The 18,488-nt window shown below is 39.6% G+C and overlaps 3 protein-coding genes across 3 annotated transcripts; all 3 read left to right on the plus strand.

Annotated features, from left to right (window-relative positions):
* The first annotated feature begins 50 nt into the window (after nucleotides 1-50).
* Nucleotides 51-8,084, plus strand: LOC307021127 (histone H2A-like). The gene is made up of 2 exons (XM_079652955.1): nucleotides 51-64; nucleotides 7,251-8,084. Exon 2 carries the CDS (start codon nucleotides 7,254-7,256, stop codon nucleotides 7,635-7,637), a length of 384 nt encoding a protein of 127 aa, XP_079509081.1. The 5' UTR covers nucleotides 51-64; nucleotides 7,251-7,253; the 3' UTR covers nucleotides 7,638-8,084.
* Nucleotides 4,655-17,395, plus strand: LOC307022810 (uncharacterized protein). The gene is made up of 5 exons (XM_079655702.1): nucleotides 4,655-6,407; nucleotides 9,687-9,776; nucleotides 10,232-10,536; nucleotides 15,949-15,982; nucleotides 16,660-17,395. Exons 1-5 carry the CDS (start codon nucleotides 5,748-5,750, stop codon nucleotides 17,335-17,337), a joined length of 1,767 nt encoding a protein of 588 aa, XP_079511828.1. The 5' UTR covers nucleotides 4,655-5,747; the 3' UTR covers nucleotides 17,338-17,395.
* LOC307021122 (histone H3.2) lies at nucleotides 12,405-14,766 on the plus strand. The gene has a single exon (XM_079652950.1). It carries the CDS (start codon nucleotides 12,843-12,845, stop codon nucleotides 13,251-13,253), a length of 411 nt encoding a protein of 136 aa, XP_079509076.1. The 5' UTR covers nucleotides 12,405-12,842; the 3' UTR covers nucleotides 13,254-14,766.
* Nucleotides 17,396-18,488: the final 1,093 nt, after the last annotated feature.

Genomic DNA, 18,488 nt, shown 5'->3' on the forward strand with positions numbered 1-18,488 from the left:
TACCATATCACCAGCATCACATGATGCCATGTTCCTCTTTGGCTGACATTTTGGACACACTGTGGTGAGTGTCCTCAAATTTTTTACAATATTTTATGTATAATAGCACATTGTCAATGAGTATATTAATTGACCATCAACAATGTTACTTACATTGTTATGGTTTAAAGTTGTTTAAAGTCCATGTAATGTCCAAAATAAATGTTATTCTGTGTTAATAAATCGCTTCATCACTTTCCACTGTTTCATTTGACATATCAACATCAATGATTCTTTCCATAAATACCCCCCAAATAACATGAAATGTGTGCCACTTTCCCGTGTTATTCCGCTCCGGTAGCGAAAAGCTTGCCAGCCATTAACCCAGCTGTGTGACGTCACACGTGGCAAACACCAGCCTCGTCTAGATTGTTTGTTTTGTTTTTTCCGCTATTTTCGCTCAAAATATGTATAACCGGACCTCACTAAACTTTTTTTATCTAACAATTCATGATGGGGAAGCGATGTGTAGTTGTGAGCTGTGAATGTTTCCTGATTGCTATAAACATTGATCATGGGTGCTGGAAGATTGTGCACAAAACTCGGGTCAGAATTAAGTTACTACAGGTGTTATGCCAGCTTGAGCTAAATGTCACCAGAGTACAGTGAACTTGCCTAGTGACTGAAATATATAAAAGTTGAAGTGAAATAAGTAAGGCCAAAAATGAATTACGTCTGAATATCTTTATTATTTTTACCACTTTTAATTATTTGTGGGCTCGCACATATACCAAAATAGACTAATGTACACTGCAATAAAGATCAAATGATACAAGTGAAAAATTAACAAAAGAACCCTTTTTTATTTATCAAACAGTAAATTAATACAATCTTACAAACTTGTGATTTGGAAAATGTTGTTATATTTACATGTTTCTTTGGAAAAATAATATTGTAAATGATGTACTTTGTAAATTATTTACATCATGCGAAACCATTTTAACCAGTTCAGCTGCATGACTTATGTCAAATTACAGATTTGGCCATTGAAATCCCTGATAGCGGCCTCCCGGCTCAGGGTAAGTCTTCCGTATCTCGGTTACAGCACATGCAGGCAGCGGGACTCTGATTTTTGGGCCGAGTACACCCCAGCACCAACGTACAAACTGTCGATAAGCTGTATATCGATACTTCCTAATGAAAAAAATGTATACAGATTATAAATATATTTGGAAAAAATAAAATGTTATGTAGTACTATTATGTAGCAATTGTTACAAATTGGCTTATAACATGATATTTGTATTTTACTTGTACAAAATAAATATGAGGTTATACATGACTGCTTGACAGAATCATAGACCTCTTATATATTTCCTCACATGTGTAGTTGTTTCTTTTCCCAAGCATACATTGAACTTGCATACACAGAAAAAATAAAAGCCAAGCTGTTTTTGACTGCTTGAAAGAGTTTAATGGTATCTTTAAAAGTGTACCATATCTGTAGCGACTAAAAGTATTATATAAAAGCAAAGCTGCAATAGGCAGTTGGGTCAATCAATATTTACTTACTGGTGTAGTGGGCCATCAACTGCTCTGTGTTGTTGTTTGTATTGAAGATACGCTATTTTCAGTGTCCAAACACTGAGACAGCCTTCTCTAAAGCCTGGGTGGCTAATAATGCACCTTGGTTTCTCGTCGGTGTCTTCTATCTGGCAGAGTCCTGCACAGGTCTGATTTTCAAGACCCGCTCCCGCCCCGCACCCGTGACGTGCAGTACCGAACCCGCCCCGCTACCCGCACATATTGCCAATTAGTTCCGCAACCCGACCCGACCCGCCGGCACAAGATCCGCAACCCGACCCGAACCCGCATATATATAAGCAGTGACAACGTGCAATTATTAACACACGCAGTTGCATATTTGGCTAAAAAAGCCTGGGATGTTGTTTATTTTCTCCATCTAGGTTGACACCAAAAGCCTCCCAGACGTTGGATTTCGCTCTTGAAGAAGAGTTATTGAAAATGGTGTATTCTCCGCTAGAGAGCTTCACCTCAGCCATTCAGAATGTGGTGCGCTCAGCAGCAGATTGATGCGCTGCAGAGGTTATGATTATGCTCGGTCCCGCGGAGGAGAGGTCTGAGGATTTAAACATTAAACTAAAATATTATTGTTTAAATATATTTATTATGCAACACCCGCAACCGGACCCGCATCATCTTTGTTTTACCCAGAAGCGAACCTGGAAAAAAGCGTTTGAAAAAATACCACCCGCAAATCACCTTTTTTGCGGGTTACCCGCGGATACCCGACCCGATGCAGGACTCTGCTATCTGGTCAGTAGGTTGCAAACTGTCTATTTGTTCCATCACCTGCCAGATCTCTCTGCAGCATACACATTCATCTGCAGTGGGCATGCTTTCACAGCATTGACATGTACACCTGAATATTGTACATAACATTAAAAAAAAAAACAATATCTGCCGGACGTGTGAGGAACAGATGACAAATTTAAGATCGACATTTAGTGCAGGTCAAATTAAATAAAACAGAATTTACCATTCAGTATTGCCGACTCGAGTCTCGCCGGCTGCGGAATCCGCTTCTCTTTCACAAGTTTCTGCCTCGTTGTTCGATTGCTGGGCAGGAGGCTCGTACTTATAAGGCAAGATGCCTTGAAGTGAAAGGCTAGCTGGTTCACTCTCTACTTCTGTAACTGAATCCAGATAACCCTCCGAATCTGAGCTTGAATGATCGCTGTCGCTGTCGCTGTCTGAAGTTGTCGCTTTGCTTGCCATTTGGACTGATTTGATCAAATGGCAATGTTTGCCACGTGTGACGTCACCGCTCGTTCGGGAGTGATCGGGGGCGTACTCGGCAAACTTCGGAACCAACATCGGTTTTTAACGTATATGTCATTTAATTATGACCAAACTTTAAACATTCTTATTTATTTTTATTCTGGTGATATCTAAACTACATGTTAAAAAACACCTGTGTTAGATGCATTACATGGCCTTTAATGATTTTAATTCAATGATATGTTTAAATGTGATGTTAACCTGTTCAAGAAAATGACATGTGGTCATCCAGGCAAGGCCTACCATTGAAATGATGGGTCAAAATAGGGAAATTGTCAACTGAGTTACCTCAGTACTGGGTAACTCAGTTGACAATTTGTATGACATGTAGACGTCATTACACAGCATTATCATTCTACATATGTCACAACACACCTTTTTATCCAATTATTTAAAATAGATGTCAGCAGCTGAGAAACAGCGGGCAGGCAATGTCACAAATTCTAACTGGGAGAATCCCTAAAAAGTATGGATTACAAAAAGAAGTTTGTACAGCACTACACATCTCCAGAAAGAGGAACAAGAATCCTGCTGAAGGCAATATAAAGTACCGAAGCCTATGCTTCCGAATTCAAGACAGCGTCATTGCTTACCTGACGAGGGATGAAAGCAGCCGATTGACAGCAGGCAAAGCACAAACAATCAACAGGCGGAAGATAAAGAAACAGAAGACGTTTTTAAATGATACCCTGAGAAACCTCCACAGGAAATTTCTCACTGAACATCCTAATTACAATCTCTCGTACTCCTTGTTCTGTCGTATGCGTCCCTTCTGGGTGGTTAACCCAACACTTGCAGACAGACAAACCTGTCTTTGCAAGGTTCATGAGAATCTTTCCTTTCTGGCTGAAAAGCTTCACACTCTTAAGTTAATTAGGAGCGTGGACATGGAACACCTGACAACATCAATAAGCTGCAATCCAAATTCAAAGGACTGCATGTACAACGAGTGTCCCCACTGCAAAGGACAGGAATAGCGGCATAGGTGGCCTATGATAAGAAAATGATATGCTCTGCAAGTATATATATTATATCGATAAATGTTGTTTTGTCTGCGAAACAACACATTTAGACTGCATTCATTGTTTTGGATAGTGCAAACAGGTCACGCACCTTACCTTACTGATTTGCAAAAACCATCAGACGAGTCCTTCGGTGGGCGGGAAAAAAAACGTGTTTGTCAGAATCGTCACTTCCTGTAATGACAGTGGAGGTCATATGTCTATGATGGAGGTGTCCTGAGAGTGGAGGTCTGCACCGGAAATGTCCTGAGAGTGGAGGTCTGCACCGGAAATGTCCTGAGAGTGGAGGTCTGCAGGCAGACCCCTCTCCCACAATCACCATATTCAAATCCTAATCAAAAACCCGTCTGTTCAAATCTGCTGACTCACTGTAGTGCTCCCCATTATATGTTTCATTTGTGTCCACTTGACTGTCTCCTCCATGATTTCCTGTTTGTGTTTTTATCATGTTCTGTTGCCTATTAGCGTTTTCTTTCTTTTTTTTTTAAACAAATTGTACGGTGTCCTTGGGCGTCATGAAAGGCGCCTAAAATTAAAATGTATTATTATTATTATGATGTGTTATTTTATACTTAAATACTGTATACTCGCCTCTTTTTTTGATTTATCTGAACTGCAGTTGTTGCCCAACTCATGATGCTCATTTTCCATGAGATTGGTTCTTAAAAAAGGCGATGTATCCGTTATATTTTTTTGCACATAAGTAAAAAAGAAACAAGAAATAAGGGATAGTGGAATTTAGCATAAGATAATCTTTATTCACCACAAAACAGGGACATTTGCATTTTCTCTTTAAATAAATTATACAAAAAATAGCACATCTCTTGACAAATTAGAACAATACCTCAGACTATATCGCATATTCAAAGCATTTTATGACAGTTATGGTCAGAAGTATCTTAAATGTAAAAACACAATGGCAATAAGAGGGCAGCAATTTGGCAAATAAATAACTTGTACTAATCAAATTATATCAAACAAGGGTCATACGTTTCTAAATCTCCTTGAATGTAATTATTCTGATCACAGTATAACACAAACGGGTTTTATGGGTATTATTCATTTGATTTCATGATCCCCTGTGTATGTGTCGAGTGTAAATTACTTTCCATTTTTCTCAGAATTCGAAAAAAAACAAGTTTGACAGTTAAAGGGAGTTCATATACTACCAGAGGGAGTAAGTGTCTGTATGAGAGCCTTTCTGTCATTACAGGGTATTAGATATATAATCTGTCTAACACATTTCAGATTGTTATTATAAATCATACTACTATATAAACTACTAAATATAGTTGAATTGTGATATACATGAGAAAAGCTGTGCTAAATGAAGGTGTCTCACTGTTGAGTAACAAAGACTGTATTTAGAACACAGCCAGGGCCTGTCCTGATGGGAGTGTGTTTGCAGACACCAATATAACCTCTGTTTAACAAATAATTGTTTACAACTACTGCCTTTTTTCCCCTTGAGTCTTTAAAACAACATCTCGCCTAACTATATTACTAGTTTTATTGGGAATATGAAGCATTTTAAGTTGTTCAGGAGATCATTTATAGGAAAAAGTCGCAGATTAGTACTTCTCACGGCAGTAGTTTTAGGAGGTTTAAAGGCTTCCCAATAAAAACACAACCATATTTAAAGCTTTATTTCACTTCTATATGAAGATAAAGTCATCTGCTATCAATTCAATTAACCTTTGAAATTCAACTCGTTCTCTAAATGTGTATTTTTTAAAGTTTTAGCTGAAGAGAAAGCACAAAGTCTGCAGCTCCTGTGTGAGCCACTGAGTTGAGTCTCTACGGTTCTCATGGTGTGTTTAAGTTCCTCTTTTCGCTTTGATTTCTCTCTCCGTCTCATCAGACCGAGAATCCTACTGACAGCATCATGGCAACAGAAGAAGCTCCCACTGAAGTCGCCGTTGCCGCCGCTCCGGCAAAGGCACCAGCAAAGGCACCAGCCAAGTCCCCGAAGAAGAAGGCAGCCAAGCCGGCCAAGAAGGTTGGTCCCGGAGCCGGAGAGCTCATCTTGAATGAGGTCACAGCCTCCAAGGACCGTAAAGGCATTTCTTACCAGGCTTTGAAGAAAGCTCTGGCCGCTCAGGGCTACGAACACACCACTCACATTAAACGCGCCGTGAAGAGGTTACTCGAGAATGGAGCCCTGGTACAGGTCAAGGGATCCGGAGCCAGCGGCTCCTTCAAGGCAGCCAAGCCCGCCGAGAAGCCCAAGAAGGTAGCAAAGAAGCTCGCAGCCAAAGCCAAGAAGCCGGTAGCAGCAGCGAAGAAACCCGCCGCTAAGAAGCCAGCAGCCAAGAAGGCAGTAACACCCAAGAAGGCAGCGAAGAAGCCTGCTACTGCTGCCAAGAAAACCCCCGTGAAGAAGATCACTAAGAGCCCGAAGAAGAAGGTGGCGGCCAAGAAGGCAGCACCCAAGAAGGCAGCGACCCCCAAGAAGACAGTAACCCCCAAGAAAGCTGTGAAGAAGGTGGTTAAACCAGCTGCCAAAGCAGCGAAGAAGGCACCAGCCAGGACATCATCGAGGAAGTAAACAGATCATCTACTCCATCTCCAAAAGGCTCTTTTAAGAGCCACCCACATACACCAAAAGAGCACTTCTCCTGTTTTAATATTTAATTTAGCATAAATACAGTTTATTTACATCTGCTGCATATTTATTTGCAAAACCAGAAGACATTGTGGTTATTTATCATCGTATAAGTTAGATAATTTTACAACTCATTTTATTATGTTGCTATATTAGCAGACAGTTACTTCACAGAAGGCTCCTCTTACAGTCACTCACAACATACATATCTTCCCATATACTTGATTGTGTATAAACCCTATGTAAATATGTTTTTGGCCTATAATAAATTCATATAAATGTACATCGAAACGTATTTAAGGCTACATACTTGTGACTATATTATTACACATTAATTCACTTTTACTTGAGGAGATCGGATTAGCTCCTGATTTTGATAATACATTAATTATTTTAATTTATTTTGTATGTTTAATAATTAAATTAGAATATATTGGATATACTTTAATGGTCACATTATATTATTTTTGTGTCACTTCAGCATGACAAACTATCTTATAGTGTGCATCTTGATCCTTTAAAGTATACTTTATTTAAAAATATTTCTCTAAGAATACACTATACTGTTTGAGTATATGTGTATAGTCAGATCTATTTTATAGTATATGTTATTCGATGATTTAATTATGTGAGGTCTATTGTACTTGACACAGTGAATGGACTAACGCTTCTCTGATTGGTCGATGGTAGTACCACTCGACCTGACCAATCAGCGGCCAGATGTTCACTATATAAACCACCACCTATCGTTGAGGAAGTATTGTTTTCTGCTAACCTAAACAGAAAATGTCAGGAAGAGGCAAGACCGGAGGAAAGGCCAGAGCGAAAGCCAAGACTCGCTCATCCCGGGCCGGGCTCCAGTTTCCCGTCGGCCGTGTCCACAGGCATCTGAGGAAGGGTAACTACGCCCATCGTGTTGGTGCCGGAGCCCCCGTGTACCTGGCCGCTGTGCTGGAGTACCTGACCGCTGAGATCCTGGAGCTGGCAGGAAACGCCGCCCGTGACAACAAGAAGTCCCGTATCATCCCCCGCCATCTTCAGCTCGCCGTCCGCAACGACGAGGAGCTGAACAAGCTGCTGGGAGGAGTGACCATCGCTCAGGGAGGCGTGCTGCCCAACATTCAGGCCGTGCTGCTGCCCAAGAAGACCGAGAAGCCCGCCAAGAAGTGAAGATCCTGAACCCGCTTCTACCAACACCCCAAAGGCTCTTTTAAGAGCCACCCACTTCCAACTAAAGAACATTCCCCTCTTCACTACCCAACTACTTGGCCCAGAACAGTGATCTCCGCCCTTGCCCCATATGTATTGAGGTGTACAACCATGTCATATACTGCAGAATCAACTGATCTGTGAAGGTTTTCATTGTCATTACCATTGGCATCACTTTGTTATAAACAGTGGTGCGGACAATTTCTCCCTTTTTAACATCAGCATAGTAGAAGACAAAATATGCCCCCCTTGGGTGTTGAACCACCTTCAGCACCTGCATGAATAACAAATGCTTAGACCGTTGCTGTGAATTTGAACCTTTAGCGCACAACGAGCACTGCAGCCAGGTATTGAGGACAGAACATGACATAAGTAACATAAATAAATATATGTTAAAATAACAGAAATAAATAAACACTAAATAAATAAATGTTTAACTAAAAATATATAAGTTGAGGATCAAACAGAACACATAACTTTATTTGTTTCACAATATGTGATTTTGCTTGGTCGCCTTGTATTTTGTGGTCACGACAACAATTATAAGAAATGTAATTTAAATTGTTCTGAGAGTTTGACATGTCTTTAACAATATCTTTGAGCTGCTATAATATTTTACAAAACTACACACCCTAACTCGTCTCTGAGGAATTATTTGAGAAACATGCAAACCAGTTTTAATAATACAATATCACTAACTTTAAGATACATATACGATTTCTAACAATATATCTTAATATATAAGTGTATGTATTACATTTAAATGTGAAATAATTATATTAGAAAACTAAATAGCAGTTGGTTGGCATCATGCCTACAAAATGCAATATTGGAGTTTAATATGGTGTAATACATGCACTAAATAAATGAGATACAGATGACATTATTTGAGAATTAGATTATTGTATTGCTTGTGTCAAAATGTGAAGTTATGAAACCATTTGCTGGTTTTTATTTTGAAGGATGGTTGTCGTAACCGGAAACGCATCGGATCATTGTGTGTGAAAAGAGCAGCAGAGAGGGAACAAAGGAACGGAACCAAATGGCGGGCTATAATTAACCAGGGTGTCTTCAACCAGGTCCGCATATCAGCTTTAAATATGGGTGATATCCATAGTGAGTACATCATAACTCTGCAATTATGTCAGGAAGAGGAAAGGATTAGGGCATCAGGAGCTAGATTAAACCACGACAAAACTGAAGGTGTTTGGATAGGCTCCGACGTTGCCAAAGGCGACATAAACATTCAAGTGAAAAAAGAAATTAAAAATACTAGGAATAACTATTTGTAGCGACAATTGTGCCGAACTCAATTGGGAGAACAAACTAAGTGAAGTCAAAGAAAAAGTTAAACAATGGGAGAACAAAGATACAAATTATAAATCAAGAATAAATATAATCAAATCATTCATACTTAGCAGGATCCTTTTTCTGGCAAACATTTTCCCCCCACCCACGCAAATAATTGTGCAATTAAACAAACAGTGTGTCAATTTGGTGTGGGGTACAACCAGGGAGGTTGCAAAACGGAATTTGTTGTTTAAAAGTAGGGACTATGGAGGCCTGGGAGCCATAGACCTGGGTATTAAACTGCAAATTACCTTTGTAAAAAACATCTCCGCTGCAATACACAGGAAAGCACCTTGGGTTGAGGAGGGAAGAATGGGATGGAACGAAAGAAGAGGGCGCGCTAGAAACGGACCTTACTATAAATTAGTGTATGGTGACTTCACAACGGAACTTCAGCATTTAGGGATTGATTGGATCGGGCTCCCAAATAGAGTAATCTTTAAAATAGTTAACGATTTTAAATATGGAGGTAATATAATGTACAAAAACCTCACACCTGGCGAAGGCAATGAAGTTTTAAAATTAATTCAATGTAAACAATTATCGGAGAGCATGAGAGACGTGAGGTGGTTGATATCTGTTAACAGACTTGCGGTCAGAGCTGTGGTCTCATGGAGCTGTTATGTCAAAACTAAAACATGCCCCATGATTAACTGTGAGGAAGACGAGACCTTGCAGCACCTCCTCATGGACTGCTACAGAGCTGAGGAGGTGTGGTCGCTCCTGCGGGGCATTGGTTTAGTATTCAATGTAAGATATGCCTCCATTATGTTTTGTATTCTGGATGAGGGGATGGGCATAAAGCAAAGGGAACTTTTTCAGATGGTAATTTGTATCGCATGTATGAAAATATGGAAGACAAGGTGTAAAATGATACTGAACCAGAGAGTAATAGGCAGTAACACCATCATGAAACAGATACTTACTGAACTAAGGAGAAGAAAGACCCTGGACAAATCCCAGACTCTGCCATGGGGCATCTTGAGTCTGTGACATAACTGAGCCGCATAAAATAAAACGTGCTCTCCTTATGTTATTTATATATTTTTACTTTATGTGATGTATGTATTATTAATGTAACTTGTATATCTATAAAATGTACTGCCCTAATAATTTAAAATAAAGTTTATTAAAAAAAAAAAAGTAAAGGTGCAGGAAAGGTTAGGGCGAAGGCCAAGACTCGTTCATCCCGTGCCGGGCTCCAGTTCCCCGTCGGCCGTGTCCACAGGCATCTGAGGAAGGGTAACTACGCCCATCGTGTTGGTGCCGGAGCCCCGGTGTACCTGGCCGCTGTGCTGGAGTACCTGACCGCTGAGATCCTGGAGCTGGCTGGAAACGCCGCCCGGGACAACAAGAAGTCCCGTATCATCCCCCGCCATCTTCAGCTCGCCGTCCGCAACGACGAGGAGTTGAACAAGCTGCTGGGAGGAGTGACCATCGCTCAGGGAGGCGTGCTGCCCAACATCCAGGCCGTGCTGCTACCCAAGAAGACCGAGAAGCCCGCCAAGAAGTGAACACTCTAACCCGCTTCTACCAACACCCCAAAGGCTCTTTTAAGAGCCACCCACTTCCAACTAAAGAACATTCCTCTCTTCACTACACAACTACTTGAAGGCTCAGATCAGTGATCTTCTTCCTTGCACTATCTATATTGAGTGAGATGTACATCATATAAAACGAGTCATGATATACACCATGTCACTCAAACTAAAAACACCCAAATGATATAGCAATACGCACTTGAAACTTAACCCTAAATTACTATTAATGATTTTATCTGTATTTCGGGGTGTAGCCTCTAAAGCAAAGCAAACTCCTTTTCACAATGTCCTTTGTACATCCAGCAGGTTAATCAACACATTCTCAAATGAATAGTGGTTTGGTTTCTACATCTGTCAGAAACCAGCCAAAATCTGCATCTGGAGTCCAATGAGGTACTTTCAGTACATTGACTCCAGGTCTTTGAAGATCTGGAAAGATTCACCAAAAAACAAATAAACAGCAATGTTCAGATCAATTAGTTATTTATGTTTTAAATAAAGCTGAATGTATTCTTGTATTAATATCACTCTATAGCCATAATACTTTACATAGTCAATCTATTAATTGTGGCTGTCTTTTGTTAGAAATTAAAATCAATGTTTTAATGGAGAAATGTAGTTTAAACATGCCGTCAGTTTTAATGCAGTTTTACACTGAAAAAACAGAAATTCTTGTGCACAACCAGCTGTTAAGCTTTATTCTGAAACTCTTTCATCTCCGGGTGGCAGTTAGCATGTGGTATAATTACAATTTCCTAAAGAGGTGAATTTAGTAGCGAAATGATATGGAGTGGTGCAAACCGAAGCCTACTGATTTAACACTACAACTATAGATGTCGAGATAATACCATGCTGAATATTAAATGAAGGTACAGTTTATTTGAATACATTATTGTTTACAGACGAGAATAGCATGTGACAACATCCGGAATGACCAGAAACCAAACCAGCCGAGAAGTATTTTTTAGAGTATTGATTACAGCGTTTAGAATGTGTTAAATGAAAAGTGATGAAAGAGAATATGAGGAGAAAAGGCGTGTTAAGCATATGTTGAAGGTGAAAAGTACCAATCCTCTGTTTAAATGCAACAACGGACATTGGAGACGAGGCGAGCCGGCTGGCGGGGAGGAGCCAGCAGAGGATATATATAACAGCACGAACACAGTTTACACTTTTCAAACTAAAATGTTCCTGACTTCCTCTACAGTGGACATACTGTAACATTTAAAAATACAATTCTATTAAAAAAGTCTAAATGGCAAGATGTTTTTCTTTTAACTCTAAATATGAAGGAAATACAAAATAAAGAAGATTGGAAAACATTTGTTTCCTGGGTTCCCAGGAGGATATTGCCCCTTTTGCTGGATGTCATGTAGTTTCCTCTATTCAATAAGTCTTCTGTATTAATGTTGCTGAATTCTACTTCACCCAAGTAGCATTCAGTACAATTATCTGTATACCTGAGCCACGCATTACACCATGCTATATTTCCATTGTGAATGATGCAAGCCAGTCAGCAGTGAATATCAGGACCAAGTAAGATGTGCATGTATTGAATTGATGTGTATTTCCAAGATGCATTGAAGTCATTTCTTCATCTTTCATTGCCAAAAAAAGTTATAAACAAATTAATACTCAAATTTCACACCAGCTGTGACTGATAGTGTATTTGATTCAGGTCATCGCTTTGCTTATAAATAAATAACTGACTCCATAGTAGGAAACTCAGATAAAATATACTTTATTTTCTTCATATAAAGACATTATTTTGTTATTAGAGAATCATAAATCATAACGGGTTTGTTGACAAGTAACACATATTTAGAATTTGTCTTGGTGCTTTATTCACATACATAATATTAAAACACTGTTAAACACTATTTTAAGAACAATAATAAAAATACATTACATTTATAAAGAATGCTATAATAACATTAGAAATATATAGCGATATTTACATCAAAATATGTATGAATTACAATATGAAGAATTCAGTTTAAATGTATAATTATTAATGTATAGAATAATTTTTGCATCATTCATCTTTGCTGGACTTTTGTATTATGTCACACATGGATGTATAATAAGAACAGTTAACAAATGAGCGCGAAATTTGAATTTTCCAATCTCTACCAACCAATAGTTGAGCTGCAGTGTCACGTGTATACATTTGACCAATCAGCGTCGTTGCCGCGCCTGCTCTGGCTATATACAGGACAAAGACAAGTCTCCCACATTACTACTTTTCGAACAGAGAAGCAGACTCTCGCTAGCCATGGCAAGAACCAAGCAGACCGCCCGTAAATCCACCGGAGGAAAGGCTCCCAGGAAGCAGCTGGCCACCAAGGCTGCTCGTAAGAGCGCCCCGGCCACCGGCGGCGTGAAGAAGCCTCACCGTTACAGGCCCGGTACCGTGGCTCTGAGGGAGATCCGCCGCTACCAGAAGTCCACCGAGCTGCTGATCCGCAAGCTGCCCTTCCAGCGCCTGGTGAGGGAGATCGCTCAGGACTTCAAGACCGACCTGCGCTTCCAGAGCTCTGCCGTCATGGCTCTGCAGGAGTCTAGCGAGGCCTACCTGGTCGGCCTGTTCGAGGACACCAACCTGTGCGCCATCCACGCGAAGAGGGTCACCATCATGCCCAAGGACATCCAGCTGGCCCGCCGTATCCGCGGAGAGAGGGCTTAAACTGACCTCAGACCGGAACACCGAGACACAACGGCTCTTTTAAGAGCCACACACACACACACTCTAACAGAGTAACAAGTCCTGAAACGTATGTGTCCATACACTTTATAAACACATTGTCCCCCTTTGATTATTAAAGCATGGGCCATAGTAACACATTATGATAACATATATAGTATATAAACGCCTACAATGTTGATCCAATTTTCATCTACCATTGGGTTTGTGATGCAATCTCTCATTTATGGCTAGACACTGACATCTCGTGGTGTCTTTGAATAAAGGCCATACTAACACAACGTAACTGAATATATCATTTTGGTCTGTAAACATGTTAATATAATTGCTAGGGGTGGGCGATGCCACACATCTAGATTCGAACCAATACCAAGTATTTCAGGGTCAGTATCGCCGATACTGATACTTTTTTTTAAATGAAAAGCGTCTTATGTACTTTCATATAGGGAGGAGCTGCGTGACATGATTTTTGAGCTGAAAGCATCATAAATAGACTACATCTGAATTCATTTTCATGAATAAAGACAGGACAGTTTTTATAGACAAATAAACGTTTTACTTTTGCAAATTTAAAGTGCAAACATGAAAAATAACAATACCAAGTGGCCAGAGTAGCGAACTGTCTTCTTGCACACATCACAGTTGGCTAAGTTTGAATTGCCAGTTGTGAAATTGCTCCACACAACGCTGCTCTTTCTCTCAGCCATCATGCGCGTGTGTGTGTTGCACTCGCGAGTCGCTGTCTGCTGCTGTCCTGTCCTGCCGGCTGCTGTCAGTCAGCTTGATAATCGGCGTTCAGGCAGGGAGATCGCTGCGCGTGCGCGAGCCTCCAGGAGAGGAGGACAGCAGGTGAGGAGAAGAAAAGAGCATATACTTGTGTTCATCTGCACATAGTTTTTTGAAGAAATTGAGGAGTAGAGGAGACGGGAAAAAAAGTATAAAAGTATCGATCCTATTGGCTCTAGTATCGATATTTTGAAACGTAACGTAATATCGGAAGTATCTATATTTTGGGATCGATCCGCCCACCCCTAATAATTACTGGTCCTGAGATATACTGTATGTATATGGGCCATTCTACCGAAATTGACCAAAGTCAGGTTGGAAATGTTTTGAAATTGTGTTTTTTCCCCAAATCTTTCTCCATAATAATTTGAAACCGTTTATGAAAATAAAACCAATTGAACTGTACTGAAATAATGACACGTTTGTGACAGTCGCAGATTGATTTAAGTGTTTCTTATAAACTGTAGAGGCAGGAGAAAGGTTAAGGCATGTGGTTTAGATTGAAAATGAAATTAAATCTATGATGCATATAGCATATAATTGATGCAGTCTTTCTGAAAACTTTTAAAAAAAAATACTGCAAATGAAGAATATTTTAAATGTTCTGCACAGATAGTGCCTTAACTTCAATTTGAAAACACGTGGCAGATTTGATGAAGGATACATTTCATGGGCTTCAATGACTCTAAAGAGTGTTTTATGGTTGCTTGTATAATCCTCAGTCAGATAGTGGTTTGTTTAAAGGTCCCATGTCATGGCCATTTCTACTGATCATAATTCCATTGTTGAGGTATACTAGAATATTTTTAGATTGTTTAATTTTCCAAACTCACATTGGTTTCTCATACAGCATCTCTGTATAGTGTGTGTATTCACTCTCTGTCCTAACCGGCTAGTTGGAGCTCCTACCCCCCCCCCCCTCCCTGTGAGCCCACTGTGCCCTGATTGGTCAGCTCGCCCACTCTGTTCCAATGAGTCTACCACTATGGTCTACCACCGTTCAGTGTTGTAGTCAAGTCACCAATTCACAAGTCCAAGTCACTCTCGAGTCACCACTCTTCGAGTCCGAGTCCAAGTCACCTAGGGAGAGTCGTAGTCGAGTCCAAGTCTGAGTCCGAGTCACCCAAGGAGTGTCCGAGTCGAGTCAAAGTCATCATTACCTGTGTTCGAGTCCAAGTCTGAGTCACCTAAGAAGAGTCCAAGTCAAGTCTGAGTCACAAGTCTTCATGTATTAACCTTTGTGGATATACAGTATTTGTTGAAATGTAGCTGCTCCTCTACATTGCTTTCATCCTGTCATGTTATACTAATCTGTCTATTGAACTGCTGTGAAGCGAGTTGTTCAACTTTTAAAAGATGTTTGAATGGTGATATACACAGTGATAGATGCTAAGGACTAACGTTTATAATAAATACACTTTATTTTGTGTCACATAACAAAAAACCCTGATATTTCCTATGGACATTTGATTGTTTGATTTACCGTTTTTTTTATTAAAATATCCTATATTTATTTTTTTTCATTTGTATTAATGTAAAACACCTTCCCTTGTGAGGGATGCATACAGATAATATTATGAGACGCTTAAGAGGTCATGTTATTTATTCGAAAATGTGGTTAAAAAAATGACTTGTTAAACAGGATAAGTTGCATAAACCATTATGTTTATATTACATTTTGTTTGCCTCACATTTAGGAAATTCTTTGAGATTCTAATAATCCATTTGGGATAACATTGAGATTTAACAGTCTAGTGTTAATGAATAATATCATTTCATAGCTAATTCCAAGCCTTTGTGCTGGTGTATGGTTCTAACTCCTTCACTTAAGCTTCTGTTTCTCTGATTTTCTACAATTAAGAAAGTGATAATACTTGTCTGATGTTCACAGTCAGTGGGAGTTCTGCTACCAAGAGTTTGTGTCTGTTTGAGAGCCTTTGTGACCTTACAGGTTTAGATCTATCTGTCGAACACATTTCAGAATGTAAAAATATATGATAATACTCATACTATATAAATATAGTTGTATTGTGATATACATGAGAAAAGCTCTGCTAAATTAAGTTCTCTCACTGTTGAGTAACAAAGACTATTTAGAACACATCCAGGGCCTGTCCTGATGGGAGTGTGTTTGCAGACAGCAAAATTACCTCCATTTAACAAAAAGGTGTTGACACATTTAACATTTTTTCACATTGAGTCTTTAATCCAACCTTTAATTTCACTATACTACAAGTTTTAGGGGGATTATAATGTATTTTAAATCCTTTAAGAGAGAGATTACAGAGAAAAGTCGTAGATCTGTACCACTCACGGCAGTAGTTTTAGGAGGTTTAATGCCTTCCCAATGAAAACACAAAAGTATTTAAAGCTTTATTTCGCTTCTATATGAAGATTAAGTCATCCGCTATCAATTCGATTAACCTTTTAAATTCAACTCGTTCTCTAAATGTGTATTCTTTACAGTTTTAGCTGAAGAGAAAGCACAAAGTGGCACAGTTTTTCTGCAGCTCCTGTGTGAGCCACTGAGTTGAGTCTCTACGGTTCTCATGGTGTGTTTAAATTCCTCTCTTCGCTAGGATTTCTCTCTCCGTCTCATCAGACCGAGAATCCTCCTGACAGCATCATGGCAACAGAAGAAGCTCCCACTGAAGTCGCCGTCGCCGCCATCCCGGCAAAGGCACCGGCCAAGGCACCAGCCAAGTCCCCGAAGAAGAAGGCAGCCAAGCCGGCCAAGAAGGTTGGTCCCGGAGCCGCTGAGCTCATCTTGAAGGCGGTCACCGCCTCCAAGGACCGTAAAGGGATCTCTTACATCGCTGTGAAGAAGGCGCTGGCCGCTCAGGGCTACGAACACACCTCTCAAATGAAACGAGCCGTGAAGAGGTTACTCGAGAATGGAGCCCTGGTGCAGGTCAAGGGAATCGGAGCCAGCGGCTCCTTCAAGGCCGCCGAGAAGCCCAAGAAGGTAGCGAAGAAGCCCGCAGCCAAAGCCAAGAAGCCGGTAGCAGCAGCAGCGAAGAAACCCGCCGCCAAGAAGCCAGCAGCCAAGAAGGCAGTAACACCCAAGAAGGCAGCGAAGAAGCCTGCTACTGCTGCCAAGAAAACTCCCGTGAAGAAGATCACTAAGAGCCCGAAGAAGGTGGTGGCCAAGAAGGCAGCACCCAAGAAGGCAGCGACCCCCAAGAAGACAGTAACCCCCAAGAAAGCTGTGAAGAAGGTGGTTAAACCAGCTGCCAAAGCAGCGAAGAAGGCACCATCCAGGACATCATCGAGGAAGTAAACAGATCATCTACTTCATCTCCAAAAGGCTCTTTTAAGAGCCACCCACATACACCAAAAGAGCACTTCTCCTGTTTTAATATTTAATTTAGCATAAATACAACTTGAACAAAACATACATGATTTGTGTACATAACCACATGACACTCTATTTATATATCTGCTTCCATATTATATTCTAATATTGCATGTTGTGCTTTCATACCACATGGAATTGACCTCAATATTCCAATATTATCTGAAGTACATTGTTCTAGTACCTGACCTGGATAACATTTACATTAGTTTGCTTTATTTAACAATACAATCTACATATAAAGGTATGTGTACATACAAACGGTTGCTGCACATATTTTCAGTTGATATGGACTAAAGTATAAGTTATATGTTAGCTAATAAAAAGTATATTATAATTATTATAGACATTTCCATAGAAATTGGTTATAATGCACAAACACTTTGAAATCGACCATAGTGTTTTCACACGCGACTACTAGCTTTAAAAAGTGTCCCGATATACGTCAACATAGTTGCCTTTTTAATATAACTAATATAATACATGGTACAAGTTGAAACCATTTATTTATAAAAAGCTGTTTTTAAATTATTTATTGGTGGTAATGACATTAAACTGCTATGCTCACTTTTACATTACATTACATTTAACTGACGCTTTTATCCAAAGTGACTTACTACTTAATAAGTGCATTCGACCAGGAAGATACAACCTTTAAGAAAACAGAATCATATAATTACATCAGGTTTCATAGAGCCAAACATTTCAAGTGCTACTCAACTGTCTTTAGATAAGCTAGTCCTTTATTAGTATATTAGCTGCTATGTGTTAGTATCACTTTGATCATCTTCCTGAGATCTTTCTTTAACTATTATTATTATAATTGTACTTCTTCAGCAGTATTTTTACATATTTAATACTTTAAGCTGAGCTCTGAAATTGTTGTATATCACTTATATTTATGTCTATCTACATCACTTCCACCTGGATGTTTTAATGCTTAACAAATACAGCTATATTGTATATTAAGTGCTGCAAATATAATAATGTATGTACAGTATATACGAATGAGAATAGGTTGTATTACCGAGTAGGTTAACATATACAAATAATTTGCTTTGGTATATTTGGTGCAT

The sequence above is a fragment of the Notothenia rossii genome (genome assembly GCF_949606895.1).
Source record: "Notothenia rossii genome assembly, chromosome: 10".
NCBI classification, from domain to species: domain Eukaryota; kingdom Metazoa; phylum Chordata; class Actinopteri; order Perciformes; family Nototheniidae; genus Notothenia; species Notothenia rossii.